The 23,882-nt window shown below is 44.1% G+C and overlaps 1 protein-coding gene across 19 annotated transcripts in view; it reads left to right on the top strand.

Moving 5' to 3' along the window:
• The window catches only part of LOC131423076 (ral guanine nucleotide dissociation stimulator-like), a 206,427-nt gene that overhangs the window by 97,536 nt on the left and 85,009 nt on the right, over positions 1-23,882 (top strand). For 3 of the 19 annotated variants that reach the window (XR_009224206.1, XR_009224208.1, XR_009224207.1), the window contains exons 2-4: positions 13,576-13,697; positions 13,855-13,992; positions 14,735-15,172. Coding sequence is in view for 5 of the 19 variants with exons in the window: in XM_058570640.1 (XP_058426623.1) it covers positions 2,789-2,823; positions 3,323-3,392; positions 3,519-3,653; positions 4,935-5,005; positions 13,576-13,697; positions 13,855-13,874 (453 nt within the window). In the remaining 14 variants the exon portion in view is untranslated. Of the gene's footprint in view, positions 1-1,052; positions 1,366-2,720; positions 2,824-3,322; positions 3,393-3,518; positions 4,576-4,934; positions 5,006-5,413; positions 6,338-6,474; positions 6,592-13,575; positions 13,698-13,854; positions 13,993-14,655; positions 14,711-14,734; positions 15,467-23,882 lie in introns of those variants that run through there. The other 16 variants (XM_058570639.1, XM_058570642.1, XM_058570641.1 and 13 more) reach the window with 14 other exon arrangements.

The raw sequence follows: 23,882 nt of genomic DNA, 5'->3' as shown, positions 1-23,882 counted from the left end.
AGTCCCCCATCCAGCTCACTTGACGGGAGACAGTCAAGAGGCAGAAATGTTTTGTTGTTGTATCCCAACTTTTGCAGGATCTGGGCTCAAAAAAGCCCAGAAATAGAATCTTTTTGATTGTTGCCTACATTGGCTCAGCCCTCATCCCTGACACCTCTGGGTGTCTGACAGGAGGCAGTGAAGGGTAACATGGGCAGCCCAGGAAAGGTTAGTGCAGATCAGGACACAACGGTGATCCCACCTGATCAACCCCAAAATCCAGGCCCCTCATCGTGTGTTTGTGTGTGTTTGTGTGTCTGTGTGGTGTGGGGAAGGCAGGGTATGTGGGGCAGGCCATTCCTGGGCAGGAGCTGGTTGTTAGGTGTCGGAAGCCTGTGGGTCTGTGACGTTCGTACCCAGGTCATGGCTGGCAGCATGAGAAGGTGAGCTGCTCAACTCGTATGTTATTGAGCCCTAGAGGTTTCATCTCCTTCCCTTCCTGACCAGAGTTCTTTGCCAGGATGCCCTCTGTGCCTGAACTGAGGAGCAGACTTTCTCTTGGGGGTTGACCACAGTGGCAGTGTGCAGGCAGCCCCTGATTCCCTCTGGCCCAGCTCCCAGGCAGTCTTTGCAGAACTCCACTCAGGAGGTCATCGAGTAGCTGCCCAATGGTTTCAACTCCACCAACTCACTAGACAAGGGGCAGGTGCATGAGGCCACCCACACCATCCAGTGCTGCTCTGAGATGAGAGCAGGAGCAGAGGGCCTCCACACTCAGGACCTTGAGATGATGGGGTTGGACCAGAACTAGGGTGGGACCAGTCAGGGGCTGTCTCTTTTTCAAGCTAAAGGGGATGTACATGCAGGTAACCTTGCCTGGTTCAGAGCTGAGCTGCTGTGACCCTCTTTCCTTTGACTGGTGTGAGCTTCTGGAGGCCAATGAGGCAGAGCCAGAGGGTAAGGGGGACTGCAGGCTGGCTATTCCTGGAAAGGAAGTGGGATCTTTCCTGTATTTAGAAGGACACATGGAAAGTCAGCTATGTGAGTGAACCTTTCTCTTTATCCCGCTCCAGCGCCAGTTGCAGAGCTCCAGCCAGCAGCAGAAGCAGAGCAGTGGGCAGTGGTGGAGGTAGAGCTGGCTCCAGCTTCCTTGACACCACCCTCTCTAGCACTGGAGCCAGTGTCCCCTCCACCAGCAGTGTTGGAGCTGGAGCAAGGGCCGACATCGGCTGCAGCAGGAGTGGGAGCTGCGGAGCTGGAGTCACCTGGACCATCATTTCTAGTGGGAAGTCCATCTCCACCTGTGGCTAAGAAGCATGAGAAGAAGCCCAACCTACGGCCTTCCCTCCTAAGCTGGTGGTGGAGCAGTTGACCGTGATGGATGCGGTGAGCAGCTGGGCTTTCAGGGCGGGTGGGGTAGGCCTTCCCTCTGCCATCATTGCCCCAGACCTCATCCAGTCTCCTATGATCTGGGCACGAATCCTGGCTCCACCCCTTACCAACCATACGACCTGGGCAACTTTCTGAACCCCCAAACATTTGCTGTCCACCTACAGACCGTAGAGGTGGACACTAACAGGACCTGCTGCACAGAGTGGCTGTGCCGGCTCCATGAGGTAGAAGAGACGGAAGGGTGAGCAGGGCCTGGCCCATCAGTGGGGGAGGGGAACTCACTGTGTGCAGCCAGGTCCCTGGTGGCCCAACCTTCTGCTCAGGAGGCCCAACAGCCTCAGGACTTATTAGACACCTGATGTGTACTTCACTATGAGGGAGACAGACAAAGCCCGTGGTTGTAGCTACCACAGGGGAATGTGCATCAGAATGGGGAGTGGGACCAGAGGGGGGATCAGGTTGTTGGAAGATGCTCCCTTGGGATGAGCCAAGCTGAGCCACCATCTGGAGCTTGGAGTTAGCCAGGACGGGCTGGATGCAAATGCCCCTCTCCCTTCCCTGCCAGTATTGGGTCCTGGGTCATCCTCTGCTGGGTGCCTGCAGTGACAGAGAAGAAAAGCCGGGGACTCTAACAAGGCTCAGGCCACATCATGAGCTTCCTGAGCTCCAGCTCTAAATTGTGACCCCTGTGTGGGACTTTGTGGGCTGTGGACACAGAGCTAGGGTGTGGCAATGCTGGGTGACACTCCCCCTGTTCCCCAGGAGCCTTTCCAGAAGGTGGTGCCCTCTCAGTGTCTGGGCTCCACCTGGGGCAAGAGGAACAAGCCCGGCAATGAGCACCTGGCACACACCGTCCAGGCCAATATCGACCACTTCAGAAGGGTGGCCAACCTCGTCATCACCACCTGCCTTGGGGTCCCGAGCATGATGGCCCAGGACAGGGTGAGGGTGGTGGAGCGCTGGATCCAGGTGGCCCAGGTGTGCTGTGGGAGGCCCAGTGGAGCCCCTCTCTGGAGCCTTAGGAACTGCCTCCATCTTTATCAGCTCCCAGGATTGCAGTGTGTGGTCTAAGCCCCTGCAAGTCCCTAGATCCTTCCTGCCAGGAGCACGTTGACCTTGACTCCAGGTCCCAGTGTGGGGATGCTCACTTCCTACCTGGCTCCCTCCTTGGGTTGAGCTAAAATCCTCCTCCTTGTGAGTGTTACTCTTTGGGTCCTAAATGTGCCCTTCTGGGGCTCCCTGTACATCTGTCTAATCCAGGAGGGGAGATTTAAATAGAAGGGGACTGAAGCTAGAGCAAGCAGGGCTCCAGTGCCCCACCTCACAGCTTATTCTCTTCCCTTCCCCAGGAGTGTGAGATCCTGAAGAACTTCTCCTCGCCCCGCACTGTCATCTCTTCTCTGCAGAAAACATCCATATGCCACCTGAAGAACACATGGAGGAAGTTTCCTGGTGGGTAGTGCCCCTCTCCATAGGAGAACCAGGGTGGATGGGGGATCTCCTGAATGTCTGCCATTGGCCCCTCAGTCAGCTGGGAACTCCTGGGAGGCAGCAAATGATGGGGACAGGGCCTGGGCCTCAGTGGTGGGTCTCTAAGTCTCCCGGTGTCCTTAGTGCACCAATTCTGCTTCAGGACTCGGTTTCCCTAAATGCCAGGTACTGGGTTGAGCCACATTGGAGATTTTCAAGTGTTTATAGCAACAGAACTCTATGCCCAGTTGAAACTCAAAGTGGTCAAAAGAGAGCTGCTTTGTATAGCAGGCGAATGGAGACCCCAGTGACCAACAGGAGAGCCCCCTCCCAGTCCCACGAGACCTTAGCGCTCAGAGGAGCCCAGTGAGAGCACTCCTCCAGGCAGTTTGAATCTCTCAGGTTGTCAAAGAAAAGGATATGCACTTAGACCCCTCACATTATCCCTAAATTTATCCTTCCCTCTTTCCCTTCCTCTCAGGGAGAGCTCTGAAAAATTTAAAGAGAGCTATAGCCAAGACGTGTCCTTGAACAGAGAACTGATGACCAAGGTAGAGTGGAGGCTGGGGGTCTGGAAAGAAAGCAGGGGCCAGGGGGGGAGGGGGACTGAGCAAGCTGTGGTTTTGATAATTTCTCACTTGAACTTTCTCTGAAACATTCCTGTCTATCTTGTCCAGGTTAACAAGCAGAGGGATCTGTTCTGCCCATGGGCAGGTGGGGTGCCGTTTGTGGGCAGGAGGCCTTGGTCATGGGACACAGTGGTGTTGGCTGGGCTGTTCCAGGACGAGTTGCCGAGCTGGCGCCATCAGCAGGTCTCTGGCTTCCACTCACGTCCATCCTGCTGGATGTAGCTTCTTCCAGGCTGTTGGGTGGTTGGGTGGGTTTATCCCTCAGCCTAAACCTGTCCTCAGGAAGCCAGGCCCCTGCTGCTCCTTCTATCTTCACCATGTCTCCAAGGGGAGGGCACACTGCCTACCCCAGGGACGGGCACAACAGGGGATTCCCCTGGCACAGGTGGACAAACAGGCTGCTCATCCTTGGATCTGAACAACTGACCAGAGACAGATGTGTGTGCATTGTGGGACTCCCCACTGGACCCCTAGAGCAGTCACTTGAGTCAACCACAGGAGTCTCACCTGAGTGCCTGGTTGGCAATGATATAGGCCCCAGGTGGCTTATGAGTAGCGTCTAGGCAACTGATGGATTCTTAGTGGATCCTGCTGAAAGGACGTTAAGAGCTTCATGTAAACGGGGAAGCAAAGCATCCTGTCACCCCCTTCCCTGTTGATCAGAGGTGGCACCTTGTGGGTCCAGTTCCTGAGTGGATAAAGAAAGAGTTCAGTGCAGGCGAATATCCTGAGTTGTTCTTTGGGGAGGAGAAGGGTTTGGCATTGCCTCTGTCCGGCATGGGGGAGAGACACTCCAGGGGACTGGGGCAGGCAGGAGCCACTCAACAACCAGACTCCCAAGACACCCCATCCTCTCGATCCACGGCTCGGCCCAGGGCCAAGCTTTGAGAGCTCAGGGGACAAGACTGTTGTCAGTGGTGGGGCTGGGGGTTAGGCAAGGATGTTGGAACAGGGCCTCTGGCTGAGAGGGGCAAGCGGCCTCTCCTCTGTTGGCCCCTCAGCAACTCACTGCCCCTGTTTGGTCCTCTGTCTCCCCATCAGGGAAATGGAGGTATGGTGATTGTGTGGTGATTGTGTGGTGCAGGCCTCACAGGGTGGTAATGAGGTAAGAGGGAGGAAAGGAATGTGGGAGCTTTCTGCCTGCTCCACCTGGAGGGGTGAGGGCCAGAACAATGATGACAGTCATGCGACAGTGAGTCCTCAGGAGAACCTGTGAGGTAGCTGGAGTTCTCACACTTTCCAGATGAGGAAACAGGCTCGGGGAGGCCAGGCCAAAAGCCCGAGCTCACACCCAGAGTGAGAGTTGGAGCTGGGCTTGTTCTGGAATCACAAGACCTTGCAGGGTGGAGTGGCATTGGTGCCAGTTCACTCGAGTCAGATGTTCAGGGTCAGAGGCCAGTGGTGCTCAAGAGAAATGGGGTGAGGGGAGTATGGTCTCGCTGACACTGTCCTCGACTCTGGCAGGAGGGGCCCTCCACGTTTGCCCCCCGGAGGGCAACCCCCAGAGAGTGCAGGAGAAGCAGCAGCAGCAGCAGGTGAGTGTGCCTGTGGAGGAGGGGCTCTGCCCTCCCAGCCGGAGGCCTCAAATCAAGAGAGGAGGTCCCTTCCTCCTGGTGCCACAGTGTCTGAATCCCCCAGTAGAAGTGACCAGGAGGGGGGCCTGGAAGAGCTGGTGTAGGATGGATTTGTTGTGGTGAGGGCCAGGGACCACATACCCTGTGATTTGCCAGAAGCCGGCCCTGGGAGGTGAGGAGGAGGAGTGTGGTGTTCTTGGGGTGTGAAGGGAGGAAGAATTGAGGGGAGGCTGCTAAGGGTCCTAGGCTGCTCCCCATGGGAACCCTGGGGTGGGCCAGGAGGCTGAGGGTGAGGACTTTTCAGGGGAGGGTCTGCAGGGGTCCGACTTGAGAGCAAGGGCTCATCCCACCCGCACCCCGATGTCACAGGGTGTTGTCCCCTATCTTGGCACTTTCCTCGGTGAACTGCTGATGCTGCACCTGGCGATGGGTGATTATCTCGAAGTGGATAAATCTGAGGACCAAGCAGGAAGGACCAGGATCCTGAGCCTGGGGATGCGTGAGCCCCCGCACTGAGCTCTGAGCTCTCAGCACTTGGCACATCTCCTCTCGTGAGAGCCTCACAGCCGCCCCTGGGAGCTGGGGCATCAGGCCCATCTTAGGGATGAGTGAACAGAGGCTCCGCCTGAGACATTCATTCTCGTTCCTCAGGCTGGGGAAGCTCAGAGCTGCCTGATGGCACAGCTGCGTGAGGTTTTATCTGAGCTGGACTCTGCCTGTCCCTCCCATGCTGCCCGTGGAGGGAGAGAGCAGTCGCCCCCCCCCAAGTCAGGCAGCACATAAGTGGCTGAGCAGTCCCCTCTGCCTGAGGCCTCAGCCTCCAAGTCTGTCATCAGAGAGGGTTGTGCTGCCAGGTCCCTCAGCCTCCCCCCATGTCCTACTACTCTGGAGCCCAGAGCCCATCCTAGGTCCAAGTCCTGTTTTCTCTGCATGCCCCGCCCCCTCTGGGGACCTGGCAGTAGTGCCACATGAGAAGGGCAGGGCATAGGGGGCTAGTCAGGCTAGGGGGCTCTGTCTGATGGACTCTGGCTGTCTGCCTTCCAGGGGAATGAGATCAACCTTGAGAAGAGGACTGAGGAGCAGCTGTGGCACTCCCTGCAGGGGAGGGGAAGGAGGTGGAAATCAGAGACCCTCTGGGGAGAACAGTTTCTGGCTCCACCCCTTGTATCTTACATTGAGTGGAAGATTTTGGTAGAAGTCGAGACCCATCCAGTTGGCGCGTGGGTTGAAGGGAGGATGGCATCAAGGAAAACTTCTTGGAGGAGGGGCTGATTATTCCCATTCTGAGAACAGGTAGAGCCTGGATGGAACTGGAGGGAAGGAGCGTTCCCAGGACTGGTCCCCTGCCCCACTCCTCACCCCCCACAAGTCCCCTGCAACATCCCCCAACCAGGCCCTGTCTGCATCCTCTCCTTCCCTCTGGTCCCAAGAACACCGAGTCATGAGGGAGATCCTGCTGCTCCAGGTCGCTGCAAAGAATTATAAAAAGACCCCAAGGAGTGATTTGGGGCCTGGTTCCAGGACATGGAGCTGCTCAACGAGAATGAGTGAGGCCGGGCAGGAGTTGGGTGAGGGCAGGGGTGGATTCTCCCTGTTGGCCAGTCCAGAGAGCCTGTCTCCGTGGCCCCCTGGTCAGCCCCAGGCCTTATGGCATGGCAACCTCTGGGACACCCAGACTCCAGCTGCTGAGGTTTCTTTTGACCAAATTTTAGGAGCTTTTAGTTTTCCAGTTGAATCTCTGGAATTGCATCAGCTCTAAGTGGGGAAACCAATGTAAAAAGATCAAAACGTGCATGTGGAGAGGACAAGGCCCGAGGAAGATCATTTGAAAATGGACTAAAGGCAGGCAGGACTTTCCCTCCTGAGACCCCTCTAGGGGCTCCATGTTCACCCCTGACCTAGATTTGAATTCTGCTGGGATCCTTGTACAGGCCTCTGAATTCCTTTTCCTGCTTGATTTGTATCCAGGAGGAACGATATCTGATGCAGCTTTTAAGGCTACTGCTGGGCCTTGTTACATGAACATGACTGCTCCCTGTGAACTAGCATTCTCAGCACCCCTGCCTTCCTTATGCAATTCCCTTTAGGACAGAATTTCCCTAGAAGGCCCCCAGCCTCCTCCCTGGCTTGGCCTGATGGATCCCGAGTGAGCTCTGCTTTGCCAGGATAAGGGACCATAATCCTGGCGAGTCAGTGACCCCACATTGTCCCTTGCTGTCCAAGGTGAATTCTGAGCTCGTGTCCTTCTGAGGTCCAAGGTCTTGGGCAATCCTCCAGTTTACACACTCAGTGTTGGTGTTCTGAACTCGTCCAAATGGCATAATTGGGCCCAAGTCATTAAAGTGTGTCACCCCTGGGTGGCTGTGTTTTTTTCCCCAGTCTTGTGCTGTGGTTACATTACAACCAGCTGCTGGGGTGTGAACCCTGTTTGGAGCTTTGAAATATGAGGCATGACAGGGGTGTTGGGAGGTCCAGCGGGGAATGCCACGGAACTGATGATCCATGGTCGTGCATGAACACAGCCTTACCAATTAAAATACTGAAATGTTCCCATCTGGTGGTGAATAGACACTGCTCTGAGCTCACACCAAGAACCCGACCCATGACTAACAGCTTTCAAAGGGTTACCAAGTGGCATTTTGAACCTCTTTCCTTGGGAACACCCTGTAAGACGAGGGCCAGATGAATCGCTTGGCACTTGTGTGTTATCGCCTCCTTTCTGATGGCTGCAAGTGTCACCCAGACACACAGGCTGGACTCTGCCAGGGAAGCCTTCTCAGGACAGCCAGAAGCGGATGATGAATACTGGTTCCCGGCATCCCAGGCCCTTCCTGACACAGCACAGCCACCCAGGAAAGTGATTTGGTAATGGAAAGACTGGGAAGGCCGTACTTTCCCTCCAAAGAGAAAGAGACGTGCCAACAGTGAAAGCTTGATCCCTGAAATAGACAATTAAATCCCAACAAGCAGTGGGTTCTTGTCAGATTACTGATGCTGAAAAGGCCTCTTTTGATAATAGCACGATCCCCCAGCTGCCATGTCCATCTTCATGAATCAAATTTCCAACACATATGGATCTAAAAAACTGAGGGAAATCTGGTATTTCCTTAGATGCAACACTGAATTAGCATGCAACAAAGAACATAAAAATGGAGACCTAGAAGTAAATACCTAATTTGAGTACATAGATATCAAAGGGCTTTTGAAACAATATTTTGGAATCTATTGGAATATTACACAAAAAGAATAATCCACTTTTAGTACGTTTTACTGTGACTGTGAGGGGAAAAACTGAATCATCCCCTTGACGTTGGTAACTCGCTGCTGACTTGAAAGTAAAAATAAATGATGTACATAGTAAAAGAAAATGAGAGAACAGCATGAAAAAAGAAGATCTTTCTCTCCTCACCTGAAACTCAACCTCTCACCTCAGAAAGAAACCGCTGTCTATATTTTCTATGTCACACAGCAGAGTTTAATAAAAGAAACGTATTGGTATGTTTTAAAGTTTCAAGAGCTCAAAGCAAGGAAACATTAGGGACGCAACCATGAGACCTCACTGAGGTGCCTGCTCCATTTCATCTGCTGTCAGGACGTCCTTCTTGGCCCCTCGTTTTCTCTGCCTCGCTAGCAAGTCTGTCCGCCATCAGTGCTACCACCAGTCTCTCTCCTGTGCTCTTCACTGCCCTTTCCTCTTTCCTGATACCTTCCACAGTCACCAGAAATTGTTGGCAGTGGAACTGTGGAATGCCCAGATCAGCTCCTGGAATCATCTCTGCCAAATCTGAAGACCCGCAGGAGTGGGCATGGGACCTGGAGTGCAGACCACCTGCGAGCACACCTGGCAGGGATTCACCTGTGTGACTAGGTGCAAGTTTTTGCAACGCTTTGGCAAGATTGAAAGGACTTACCAGTAGTCCTGCACTGCTGCAGGCCTGGAGTCCTCGCGGTCTCTCGGGCCAGCAGACCTGGTGAGGCTGGTCCAAGGTGTCCTCCCAGAGACCCGTCACTGCTAGGATGGGATGGGATTCTAGTAACCGGCCCCTTGACTATGTCACTGGACATCCTAAAAGGGATGGAGATGCTTAAACCAGGCTTTGGTTTGGACTGGTTCCCACAGTCACGCTGCTTCCTCTGTGAAGACATGACTATCCTTCTTTTCCTCTTACCCTACAAAAATAAATCATGATATTGGGTCAAATGACAAAGGATGCCTGCCATTTTAGGACAATTATCCTGGCTGTTTTGTACTTCCACCCTGCCTCTATCCTCTGGGTATCTGACCTGTGTCCTGGGATGTCATCAGGCAGATTTGCATCTAGAACAGAAAGCTCCAGGTCAAAACTCAAGGCTACTCCAGATCATTTCTCTCCCTCCATCCTGTTAACACCCCCTCCTTGTTTGAGTGTGTTTCTATTCCTTTCTTGTCCTTGTCACTCTCAACTGTACAAGTCCTGGCACTCCATCTCAGGACAGTGGGTCCCCAATCTTTTACTAAATCCCAAATCCCACCATTTCTGTGTTTTCTGACTACTCATTTGCTTAATCCATTGACCACTCGGTGTTCATAGAAGTGAAATCAATAGTGACATTGTCAACCAGCCCTTGTTAGCGACTTACTCCCACATCCCAGATGTTCACATAATCCAAATGGTTATGTTCAAAGTAAATAATTCAGAAAACATATTCACTTACCACAAATTCCTGATATCTAATACTTTTATTCAAACACTCATACAGTGGATACCTGTGCCTCAAGATAAGAAGTAATGCCAGATCACCGATCCTCACCTTAATTTCCTCCTACCCCTATCAATCCTGGATTCCATGGACTATGATCTCAATAATTTCCTTGGAATAATAAAAAATTCCTTACCACTTAGTTATGTTGTAAACCTCCAAACCCAGAAGATCCCGATTATCTGCCATGCCGCAGCTACTGCTGATCTTATAACAAGCTGAAGAAAAAGCACGAAACATGATCTTTTGGTACCACTGTAAATACAAAACCATCTGCATCAACTGGGAAGCACTCATAATGCCTGAAAATTTTGTTCTCTTTTTTTGTGTTGGGTCAATAACAAAAAGAAAAATCAATTAAAAAGTGGACACGGGGGCTTGCCCCATGGCTTAGCGGTTAAGTGCGCACGCTCTGCTACTGGTGGCCCGGGTTCGGATGCCGGGCGCGCACCAACGCACCGCTTCTCTGGCCATGCTGAGGCCGCGTCCCACATACAGCAACTAGAAGGATGTGCAGCTATGACATACAACTATCTACTGGGGCTTTGGGGGAAAAATAAATAAATAAATAAAATTAAAGGCAAAAAAAAAAAATTGGCAAAGGACCAGAATAGACTTTTTCCAATGAAGACATACTAGTGGCCAATAGGTGTATGAAAAGGTGTTTGGCATCACTAATCAGGGAATGCAAATCAAAACCACAATGAGCTATCACTTCACACCTGTTAAGATGGAGATTATCAAAACAACTAAAGGTGGCAAATGTTGGTGAGGATGTGGAGAAAAGAAACCCTTGTGGGAATGTAAACTAGTACAGCCATTATGGAAAACAGTATGGAGATTCCTCCAAAAATGAAAACTAGCACATGATCCAACAATCCCACTTCTAGTATATACCCACAGGAATTGGAATCAGGGTCTCAGCGAGATACCTGCACTCTAATGTTCATTGCAGCTAATTTACAATAGCTAAGACACGGAAGTAACCTAAATGTCACTGATGGATGAAAGGATAAAGAAATGGAATATTAGTCAACCTTGAAAAAAGAAGCAACTCCTGCCATTTTTGACAACATGGATGGACCTGGAAGACATTAGGCTAAGTGAAATAAGGCAGACAGAGAAAGGCAAATACTCACTTATATGTGGAAACTAAAATAGTTAAACTCATACAAGCAGAGGTTAGAATAGTGGTTGCCAGGGGTTGGGAGGATGGAGAATTTGGGAGCTGATGGTCAAAGGATACAAAGTTTTAGTTATCAAGATAAATAAGTTCTGGAGATGTAGGCTACGACATAGTGCCTACAGGTAACAAGACTGTATTGCATACATCACATTTGCTAATAGAGTAGATATTAAGAGATCTTACCACAGAATAATAGTAATAAAGGAGGTGAGAGAAAACTTTGGGAGGTGATGGATATGTTTGTGGCCTTGATGGTGGTGACAGTCTCAAGGGTGTATACTTATGTCCTAATTCATCAAGCTGTGTATGGAAAAGTATGACATCATCGTTGATTCTTCTGCATCTTGAAATACGCCGTGTCCTCATCACATGAGAAAATTTTGTAACTATATATGGGGACAGATGTTAACTGGGCTTATTGTGCTGATCATTTCGACATATACTCAAACATTGAATCATTAAGTTGTACCCCTGAAACTAATATAATGTTGTATGTCAACTTTACCTCAATTAAAAAAACACAACAGACAAAATGATTTGAATATTGTAAAGGAGTTCAGTGAATCCTTGAAACTGCCCCACTCCTATATGGGAGTTACAGGAAGCAGAGAGGATGAAGGAAGATGGAAGAAAGTTGTACAAAAGAGTATTCAAATTAAAATCATTTGAGTTGCTATCAGCTCCTTGTGGCAGAGTTGTGTGAGCCCTGATCTTCTTTCACATTTATCCTGGAAAAGCATACTTTCAGATCCAACCCATAATAGTTCATCATTTGCTCTAATACGAAAATCTCAACTTAATAAATAAAACCAAAACCATCCCTTATGTATGAATAAAGTTAGTGAACTTTACAGAGAAAAGAGCATATTTGCACAATCTCAATAAAGGAAACAGAAGAACTGAATGATGATCGAGTCTCAGTCAAGCTTATCTTTGAAAGCCAGTGAAGCCAGGATATCTTTTCAAGGATGTGTGTAGAGCTGTCAGCCTTGGAAGATAGAAATAGTGGCCTCCTCTAGAGCAAAGGACAGGCTTGCTTACTGCCCAATATAATAGAAATAACACCCCTCCCTGGGGCAAAGGTCAGCAGACTTCCTGCCCATTATCAAAGATTTGAGTTCCTTAAGCTCTGAGTTCTTGTAACCCTCTGCATGTCACCTGGCCCACTGTGTATCACCCTGTAGGAAGTGGGATTTAGTGAACTGGTGCAAATGTTGATACTCTGGCCACTAGTATTGTTGTGTCATTAAGTCCTTTGTCTCTGACCCATGGGTCTAGTTTCTTTTGCCAGCATCTATAAGACCATGGTAAGCTGACTTATTAGCTTGCAGATAAGGTAAAATATCATACCTTTCACGGTTCCTGACAAGCCCTTAATGTAACTAGTACTCTTAGGAACAGAGAGCTATCCAGAACAATATGTATGAATATTCTTCATCGAAGACTTCATGCAACCAAAACTTTAATAAGTCTCTCTGATCTCTTTTATTTCTACCCCAAGTAGAAGGAGAGGCACCAAACTATTACAGACCTAGGGCTTGTGCAAGCCACCTGGAGACCTAGTGATCAGAAACTTCCCATGGGGAGCAAAGACAGATGGGCATATTTCCAAAATGGACACATATGCCTCCTTATCATCCAAAAGACAGTACATTATCTTAATTTATGATGATTTCATTCACTAAAATCTTGTGATGGGCCAAAGATGCACATCTAAGAAGAGTGAGACACATGGCAGTTGTAAGCAGATTAACACATTTGGTGAATATCAAACACTGAACTAAACAGTGTTCTAATCTATTATAAGGTACAACAAATTTAATTAGGTCAATTAAATGATCTTTAATGGTATGCCTGATTATTACTCTGCAATAATAAACAAGAAACTCATGTAAATAACTATAATTGGTCTTACTTTAAAATATAATAGTCAAGACTGTTTGAGATAAGCTGGAGAGAAGGAAGGGGAGAAATAGATAAAAGTTAGCTGCTCTGAAGCCACTCTCAAGACCCCTGGATCTACATGTAACCCAGGAGATCGAGGCAGATGGCTGTGTGCCTAGATCCTCCTGCACTGTGCTTCTCAGGGATGTCACGGAGTTGAAGCAGCTTCCTAAATCATGTTTACACGTCCATGTGTACAATACCCCTGACCATGGGGAAGAAACACCATTCAATCATCCTTTACACCCCTCTAATTAACAATTAGATTTCAGAATCATTGTATCATTACATGATAATTTATTCTTCAAACCTGTAGGATGCCAAGCTAAAAGAAAATCAAATTTCAATGGCTTCTTTTCTTTGAAGGACCAAGATGTTCTTTCACACTTGGAATCCGGATTAGAGGATAAATCCATCAAATCAATGGAAACAAGTTATGAAATGGACAGAGGGATATTTCATTCATATATACACAGTTTGTACTGTGGCAAAAATAGAGTTATATTTTAAAAAATTAGAATTTCTTGAAATTTTAGAGATTTTAAAGACTTTGTTCTGCTTATACTCCCTTTGGTTTACCAAATCAAACTCACTCTTTAATGGGCATTTCTAGCATTGAGTGCTAATAACAGCAGCTTTTTTAAATTCTTATTTTTCCCAGGTCAAACACCAAGGGTAGAGGTCATCAAAAGATCAAGTCTAATCTACCTACGGGTGTGGCAGCCTTAACTATGGATGTTCAAGCCAGACATTGCCAGAAGAACTACATCTCTTCACCCATAGGTGAGTTTTTACTAGTAATCACAGAAACTTAGGGATATCAAAGGAAATTTTTTATTAAGAACCCAAGTTATAGATTCCTCTCTTAGGTTCATTACTTTGAATTTTTGACTCAAATCATATATATCGATTGGACCATGTTCAATTCTATGATCTTTAGAAGATGCAACCTACAGCTGAAGAGAAACAGATACAACACCAATATCTTATCCTCTCTGAAGCCAAACTGAGAGCCCCTGGAGTCAGAAGTTTCCAAGAAAAGAAAAAGTCATCCATCTTCGGAAGAGAGACAGTAGAGGTTAGCCAAACATTCAACTTTAAATTGTTAACATGACTTGTTAGAATGTGATGGAGCACACCTTCTAAGTTTCATGATTTTTCTCCAGAATATTGAGATGGATGACCTTGAAGTCCAGTTTCCCCATAAATGTATTTATTCCATGATAAAATTAATTTCCCTATAATTACCATGAAAATGTTACGTCATAGTCTCTGACTAAAAGGAAACAAAGCAAATTGAGCAGTTGAATAACAGTGTAATTAATTCCATACAAGGATCTTTACTGCAGCGTTATGTATAATAGTGAAACTGGATGTAATCCCATTTCTATCAAAGAAGAAGTAAACAGATTATGGTATTCCTGTTCTTTGGAATACCTCTAAAACATCTAAAATGGTAAGTTAGAATGATGTGCACTGATAAGGGGAGACGTCTATGATATATGATTTGGGAAACAGCAAATTGCAAAACGACGTAGTTATATAATTTATGTTAAAATACTTTATGTGTATTTATAAATTCATAGGAAATTTCCAGAAGAATAAACCCCACCCTGTTAACAATAGTGGCTTCTGAGTAGGGGAGTGAGTTTCAGGGAAGGGGATGAAAGGGGTGGGTTTCACTTTATATAGATCTGTGTACTTTGACTTTTTTTACAATATGTATTTCTTTCATAATTAGAAAAATGAGTGATGTAACCATTTGGTGCAGGGCAACAGTATTATGTTCACCAGTCTCTGTACTGTATGTTACTGCACAGCACGGACTGTAGGAGAAAGCCCAGAGGAGCAATGAAGACAAAGAAGACATGACACCTGCAAAAAGTCAGTGGAGTATTTCTACGTAACAAACCTTCCAGGTGAGTGACGGTCAGTATCTTCCACTGATCCAGCTCTCACAATAAACCTAGAACATGCCCAAGGTAAGCTGGAGGACTACGCCCCACTAGTCCATTCCCTGCCCAGGGCCTGTTTGTGCAGGGTGACTGCCATCAAGCAGACAATGGACTCAGGATGGAGCATGTGCCTTTGGGGAGGCTGGTAGAGAGGGACAAAGTGGAACACCAGCTAAGTGCACACACCTGAGAGGTGGAGTTCCAGGAGGAGACTCAAAATGTACCAAGAAACTGCGTGAAGGGAGCTACTCGACCTCTCTGAGCCTCAGTGTCCCCCCCTGTAAAATGGGGATGACAGGCCTACTTCACAGACCTGTTGGGGAAGATACATAAAAGTGCCTGTGACAGCCAGTGTCCATATTATTAACAAAGCCGTCTCCTACTTCAGAATAATCAATGAAAAGAATAATGTTGATGAGACCAAAGACGAGATGCTCAGCTTCATAACAGCCCCAGCAGCATGAGAGTGAGAGGAGCTCCGAGTAAGCAAGGTTCTTCACAGCTCCACTAGAGAGGATGAACATGGGCTACACCAGGATAAGTGGCTGTTGTACAGTGACTCGTGTAGTGAGGGTGGGTCCCTAAAGACACTGAAATCCAGTTACACACAGTGGCTCCTAGGAAACAACTAAAAGCAATCAACGCAGCAGATAGGAATAGGAAGGGGGCGAGCAGAGGAGGGTCAGAGCCACAAAATCTGAAGGAAGACACTGAACCACGATGAGTTCCCAGCTCTGTCAACAGCTGCTGTGGTGGCACCAGGAGATCAAACGTCTGAGACAGCCATTGTGGGGACTGCTGGGAGCAGAGTGTTCACTGCAGCCACACCCCAACAGCAGTACATCGGAGCACACACACCCTGAGACTTTCCTCTCCATTAATCCTTGTTTAAAGATGATGAGGGCCGGCCCCGTGGCTTAGCAGTTAAGTGCATGCGCTCTGCTGCTGGCGGCCTGGGTTCAGATCCTGGGCGCGCACCAATATGCTGCTTCTCCGGCCATGCTGAGGCCGCGTCCCACGTACAACAACTAGAAGGATATGCAGCTATGACATACAACTATCCACTGGGGCTTTGGGGGGAAAAAAATAAATAAATAAAATCTAAAAAAAAAAAAAAAGACTTAAAAAAAAATAAGATGATCAATATCCTCATGTTACAATGTCTCTTTCCAACCCTTGTGGACGAGTGTAATCAGAACCCCCTGAAGAAGGCACAGGCCAGAATAGGATGGAACACTGGGGCCTGGGGGAGTCGCACTGCACCTGACCACACAGACTATCACCCGGGCCTATTGAACACAAGAGAAGAACTCAAGGATATGGTCTAATGAGAATTCCCCATCTTGCCACATTCAGAGACACTACAGAGTTTCTCTTCCATTCTTTACAAAAATGTTAAAGAATTCATGTGTCATTAATTCATAAAGGGGCAAATTCTTGACAAAGTGACAGGGTCTAGATTCCATGACCAGGTTTTTCAGATGTTTTGATAATATCCCACATTCTGGAATCAGAAATGTAACCTATTGGGATGTGTAATATAAACAAGGACTTTCTTATTTAATCTTCCTTATATCAGTACAGACTCATGGATATTTATTTTATTCTCTGGGTAATAATCCAATGCTACCATTATTTATTTTGTTGCTCCCAGTTTTCCAGCTTGAGCCATTGGGAAGTCTTTAAGATTGATTGCTTTTGACACATCTCATCATTTTCTGTGTTTTTTTGAAAGCACTTTCCTACTTTCTGGCAATACAAGAAGCTCCAGGCTCATATTGTATTTCCCCTCCCCAGATCTAGAATTAGCCAGTTCTCCAAGAAAACCTGGTTCTTTTTATTGGAGAATGATATTTAGAAACCAAAATCTGGGAGCTAGGTGTGCCCATTGATACTAGGGTGTCACTGCTTCTAGACCCTCTCAGCAGAGCTTGGAAATGTATGAATGAATATAAACTCAGGTATACACATCTACCTATCGATATATCAATCAATCTATCTATCTATCTGGATAGATATATTAAAAGAGTCATGGATTCATATTGATACTTCCAACTCCAATCCAGCACCACAGAGTTTATTCCAGCATTCTCCTTTTGTTTATTTGTAACTTCTTTCACCAACAGTGAGAAACTTAACTCCAGTTATCTACAATATATTTACTAATGTGTCAAGTAGTTTCAGAATCGCTAATCCATACTCTTATGAAAAACAAATTTACCACCTAGAGTACAGTGTTTCTGTACAGTACTTTAGTTTTACAGTATCCCATCAAAACACTGTCTTCCAAAGTTATTTAGGTCAGGACCTTTCATCCCCACCCCTTCTGTGTGGTTATGTCACATGCTTGTAATACAGTGAGGTTCATTTGTCACTGCATTCCATCTGAGTTCCCCAGCATCCTGATTGATTTTTAAAATTTGCAGAGTAAAATTCACTCTATGTGGTGTACAGTTCTATGGGTTTTGACAACTTTATGGTCATGTATCCACGTCCACGGTACCACACAGAGCTGTTTCTTTCACTCTCAAAATTCTCTCATACTGTCTCTTTGTAGTCAACCCCTTCCCCCATTCCATCCCTTGGCAACCACTGATCATTTTCCATCTCTGTAATGCTGTCTTTTCTAGAAAGTCATATAAATGGAATCATATACTATATAGCCTTTTGAATCTGGCTCCCTTCACTTAGAGATATGCATCCAAGATTCATCCATGTTGTAGTGTGAATCAAGAGTTTATCCTTTTTATTGCCCAGTAGTATTCTAAGGTACTGATGCACCACAGTATCTTTTCCATTCACCTGACGAAGGACATTTAGTTTGTTGCTGGCTTTTCACAATTATGAATAAAATGGCTATGAAGATTCACGCAAAGATTTTTGTTTAAACATTAGTTTTCAATTTGCTTCAGTAAATCTCTAGGAGTGGGATATCTGAGTCATATAATAAGTGTATGTTTAACTTTATAAGAACCTGCTAAACTGTTTTCCGAATACAACTATCATGCTGCATTCCCAGTTCTAGTTGCTCCTAGTCCTCACCAGCACTTGGTATTTGCAATTTTATTTTTTATTTTAGCCACCTAATAGGTGTGCGGTATCTTATTGTGGCTTCTGCTTCCTTTTTGAAAGTGAGTTCTGCTAAATACAGATCCTGTGTTGACTTTTGGGTTTTCTTTCTGCACTTGAGAGATGTCATTTTGTTGTTGATTTGTCTCTTTTGCTTTTGATAATATATCATCCATCATTCATATTATTTCTCCCTGTATGTAATGTCTTCCCCTGTATATGTGTATTTCCCTGACTGCTTTCAAGATTTTCTTTTTATCTTTGGATTTTAGCAGCTTGACTATCATGTGCCTAGGTATGGTTTTATTTTGTATTTTATTTTGTGGGTTTCCTGACTTTCTTGGATCTAAAATTTTAGATTTTTCATGAAATTTTGGAAGTTTTATGCTATTACTCATTGATTTGCCTTTCTGCTTCATTTAATTTTTTGTCTCTCCCCTCTCTGATGGGGACTCACTCATCTCACAGGTCTTAAGGCACTCTTCATTTTTCTCAAAACTTTTATGTTCTTTTCTTCAGACTGGATAATTTCTATTGCTCTATCTTCACGTTTCTCCTAATGTTTCTAATCTACCGGTAAACTCAAAAATATTTTCTGTATTTCACCTTCCTATTTGGTTCTTTTTTGTAATTTCCATTTCTCTGCTGAGTTTCTATATCTGTTCATTCATTATGAGAATATTTTTCTTTACCACCATGATCATCTATATAAAAGCTGCTTTCTCATCCTTGTCTGCTAATTGCAACACCTTGGGAATAGTTTCTACTGCCCACTTTTGGTCGTATATGGATTATATTTTCCTATTTCTTCAAATCTCATGATTTTTTAAATTATGTACTGGAAACCATGGATGATAGTTATAGAGACTCTGGATTCTATTGTGTCCCTTTGAAGAGTGTTGTTATTTTTCTAGCAGGGAGTTAACTTGGCTGGACTGAAACTCCAATCCTATCTCCTTTACAACCGGCATAGCTGAAATCCTCATTCAGTTCTTTCATCTTCCAACTGCTGTTTTTACACTAGGCCCTCTGGGGCCTACCCTGCATGTGTGTTGTTCAAAGATCTGCCAATTTGGTGTGTGTGGGGGGCAGACTTTCATACATATTTTAAGATTTTCCTCTTTGTGGTTCCCTCCCTTCCAGAAATTTCTCCCCCAACTTTCCAGCTACTCTGCCAGCCCCAAAATACATCCTCTAACATTACAAGTAATACTATAGTTTTTCCCCTGTCTGGGCCATGTACAGATTTTGGAATGCTTTGAGGTAAAACACTCAAGCTTGCAAATATGTCCTGGTAAAATTCCCATGATTCAAGGGAAGACTCCCCCTCGGTTCTGCTTGCCTTTGGAAGAGATTTATGCATACATACATATACACATTTATTGTATGTGTATTACATATAGATACATGATTCTATATAAATATATATAATATTTCGTGCAGATTTTATCATTGTTATCTGTGACAGTGTTAGTTCAACAAGCTACTCCACTATTACTGGAAGCTAGACCTCGGTTTTTTTTCTTTTTTGCATTTTATATAAATGGAATTATAAAATATATAGCCTTTTGAATATAATTTCTTTTATGCAGCGTTATGGTTGTGATATTCATCCATGTTATTGCATGTAGCTAGTGTTTGTTCATTTGTTGAAAATAATTAATGTTGTTAAATGGTCATAAAATATGCATAACATGAAATTAACCACTTTATCCATTTTTAAGTGTACAGTTCAGTGACATTCAGTACATTCACATAACTGTGTAGTGATAACCTCCAACCATCCACAGATCTATTTTCACCTTCTGCTGAAACTCTATGCCCATTAAGCAACAACTCCCTGTTGTCCCTCCCTCTTGCCCCTGGGAACCACCATTCTCCTTTCTATTCCTATGAATTTGACTACTCTAAGTACCTTATATGAGTGGAATCATACAGTATTTTTCCTTTTGTGTCTGGCTTTACTTCACTTAGCGTAAAGTCCTCAAGGTTCATCCACGTCATAACATGTGTCAGAATTCCATCCTTTTTAAGGGTGAATGGTATTCCACTGTGTTTTACACCACAATTTTTGTCAACTCATCCGTTTATGGACACCTGGCCTGCTTCCAGCTTCTGCTTATTTTGAATAATGCTGTTAAGAACACGGGTGTATGTATATGTCTTTATATATGTGTTCAGTTCTTTTGGGTTTATACCCATATATGGTGTTCTGAGATTCATTTTTTCACATGTGAGAGGGTTCCCCACACCTCCAACAAGCAATTCTTGGAATGCCAGCTGGTTGTCAGATAATTCAACTCAATTTGATGCTGTCAACCCAGAGATACATCAGATTCCACAGTTTAAGGGCTCAGTCCTATAAGACTGCACACCCACCCAACCTCACCTCAACTTCAGATGCCAGTTACAAGCCCAGGCTGTTACCTGTACTTCTGACTGAGTGACTGTAAACCAGAGATTCCCACAACTTCCCCCTTGGGTTTGATTAATTTGCTAGAGTGGCTCACAAAACTCAGAGAAACATTTACTAGATCACCAGTTTATTATAAAAAGATATAACTCAAGAGCAGCCTGATGGAAGTGGTTCAGAGGGAAAGGTATGTGAGAAGGGGCACAGAGCTTTCATGCCATCTCCAGGTGCACCACTCTCCAAGCACTCCTTGTCATTGCCAATCTGGAAGTTCTCTGAAACTCATTCTATTGGGATTTTTATGGAGGCTCCCTCACGTAGGCATGATCAATTATTAACTCAGTTTCTAGCCTCTCTCCCCTCTCTGGAGGATAAGGGATAGGACTAAAAATTCCAAGCTTCTAATCGGGGCTTGGTCTTTCTGGTGACCAGCCCCCATCCAGGAGCCCACCCAGAGTTGCCTCAATAGAACAAATGATTCTCCTAGTGTTCTTATCACTTAGGAAATTACAAGGGTTTTAGGAGCTCTGTGTCAGGGATGGGGTCAAAGACAAATATTAGAACAAGAGATGCTCCTAGTGTTCTTATCATTTAGGAAATTACAAGGATTTTAGGAGCTCTGTGCCAGGAACTGGAGACAGAGATCCATAAATATATTTTCTGTTATTTCAGAACCCATAGGTAGAATTTCTAGATCATATGGTAATTCTATTTTTCATTTTTGAAGGAACTGCCATACTGTTTTCCACAGTTTTATATTCTCACCATCCAAGCACAAGGGTTCCAATTTTTCAAAATCCTTGCCAACACTTGTTATTTTCTGATTTTGTGAGAGTAAAACTATTCTAATGTGTGTGAAGAGGTATCTCAATGTGGTTTTATTTTGCATTTTCCTGATACTTAGTGATGTTGAGCATCTTTTCACGTGTTTACTGACCATTTTATGTCTTTGGAGAAATGTCTATTCAAGTCCTTTGTGCATTTTTAAATTGGGTTGTTTTTTTATTGTTGAGTTGTGGGAGTTCTTTATATATTCTAGATATTAATCCCTTATCAGATATGTGATTTGCAAATATTTTCAACCATTCTGTGGGTTGCCTTTTTACTTTGTTAATAGTATCTTGTGATACAGAAAACTTTTGCATTTTGATGAAGTCCAATTTGTTGTTTTTTTGTTGTTGCTTATGTCTTTGGTGTCAGATGAAAGAAATCATTGTTGGCAATGGCATTTGGACCCAATGACATGCAGCTTTTACCCTGTGTTTTCTTCTAAGGATTTTATAGCTTCAGCTCTAATATTAGATCTTTGATCCATTTTGAGTTAATTTTTGTATATTGTGTAAGGTAAGGGTCCAATCTCATTCTTTTGCATGTGGTCATCTAGTTTTCCCATCACTATTTGTTGAAAAACTTATCCTTTCTCCAATGAATGGTCTTTGCACCCTTGTCAAAAATCATTTGACCGTATATGCAAAGGTTTATTTCTGGGCTCTCTATACTATTTCATTAGTATATTGTGTGTATTTATGCCAGTACCACACTGTTTTGATTACTTTGTAGTAAGTTTTGAAATCAGGAAGTGTGACTTCTCTAAATTGTTCTTCTTTTTCTACATTCTTTTTGCTATTTATGGTCCCTTGAGAGTCCATTTGAATTTTAGGATAGATTTTTCTATTTGTGCAAAAAACATCACTGGAATTTTTACCTCCTTGAGTAAGTTGATTCTTAAGTATTTTTCTCTTTTTGATGATATTGTAAATAAAAATGTAAAGTTTTTAAATTTTTTTTTCAGATTACTTATTATTAATGTATAGAAGAACAACTAATTTTTTCATGTTGATTTTGTGTTCCACTACTCTGCAGAATTTATCAGTTCTAAAAATTTTTTTGTGGAATTTTTAGGGGTTTCAACATATAAGATATTATTTGTAAACAAATATAATATTACTTCTTCCTTTCCAATTTGGATGCTATTGCTTTCTTTTTCTTGCCTAATTGCTTTGGCTAGAACATCTAATACCATGTTGAATAGAAATTGTGACAGTGGGCATTCTTGCCTTTTTCCTGATCTTAGAAGAAAAGCTTTCAGTCTTTCTCCCTTGAATACGATGTTCTCTGTGTATTTCTATATCTGGCTTTTATTATGTTGAAGTAGCTTCCTTTTACTCTGAGAGTTTTCTAGTGTTTTTAACATGAAAACATGTTTAGTTTTGTCAAGTCTTTTTCTGCATCCATTGAGATGATCCTGTGTTTTTTTCCCTCATTCTGTTAATGTGCTTTATTACATTGATTCATTTTCATATATTGAAACATCCTTGTATTCCAGAAATAAATCCCACTTAAAAATGATGTATAATCCTTTTAATATGCTGCTGAATCTGGTTAGTTATTACTTTATTGAGGATTTTTGTATCAATATTCATCAAAGATACTGACTTGTAGTTTTCTTTTCTCTTAGTGTCTTTGGCTTTCATATCAGGGTAGTGCTAACTCCATAGGATGACTTTAGAAGTATTCTCTCCTCTTCAACTTTTTGAAAGAGTTTGAAAAGAATTGGTGGTAGTTAATTAAAAAAAGACTTTGGGCACACAAATAAATTCAGCATAAAATAAATACAAATAAATATTTTTTTAAAATGTGAAAAAGACTTTTTCTTAAAAAAAAATAAAAATTATGCAAGTACATCCCTTATCACTTTATTTCTAAAAGGGTTTTTTAACCTAATAGTAAGCAGAAACAAATCGTTAAAATTAAAATGACTCAAGTCTTAATTTCCTTCATTGCAAATTTTCTGACAGAAGTATATGGTGCCATCATGTATGACATCTTTTATGAAAAAGTGGTCATTTTTTGTGGTATTTGAGAATATTATGAATTTCCCCAGTGGCCTTTGACAATACTCTGATATGCAAAGTTATCGTTTCAACATTTATGTCTTATTATTGTCCTTACCAAATTAACAAATTCTGTCAGGTGCTAATTAATCAACTACTTTTCATATGATTCAGGTTCTCCGCCACCAACTTCCATAACCATCAGGATATTCTGCAACTTCTGCAAGAGTAACAATTTTACCTTACACTGTATTTGTCTCATGTGGTTTAAAACATCCAGAAATCATTGATAAACTGACCCTGCCCAAACTAAAGCATGGTGAGTTATAAAAGATGGTCACTGTTAAGTGGGGAGGGATTGCAGGTTGAACTTAATTTTATAAGTGGTCAATTTATTACAATATATTGTTCTATTATCTATTTCACTTCTTTTTTAAAAAAAGTGGTATTTGAGGGCACTTAGATAATAAAAAGTTGAGACGATAACGAACTGATATACTCTGTAAGCTTGAAATGTTTTCAAGCATAAGATACAATAAGAACTAAAACTAAGAAATGGCAGAGGAAATAGAGATAAGAGGATGAAATTGCAAAACTGAATCTATAATAATATCTCAATGGCTAGCGCTGTGGTGCCAAGAAGGTGGTGAAGTCAAAGAATTCGTAAAGATGATAATAGACTGCAAAGAAAAAAGAC

The sequence above is a fragment of the Diceros bicornis genome, chromosome 27, assembly GCF_020826845.1.
Source record: "Diceros bicornis minor isolate mBicDic1 chromosome 27, mDicBic1.mat.cur, whole genome shotgun sequence".
In the NCBI taxonomy this organism is placed as follows: Eukaryota; Metazoa; Chordata; class Mammalia; order Perissodactyla; family Rhinocerotidae; genus Diceros; species Diceros bicornis.
Note: the sequence above shows the minus strand (reverse complement) of the source record. Positions and strands in the feature narration are given on the sequence as shown.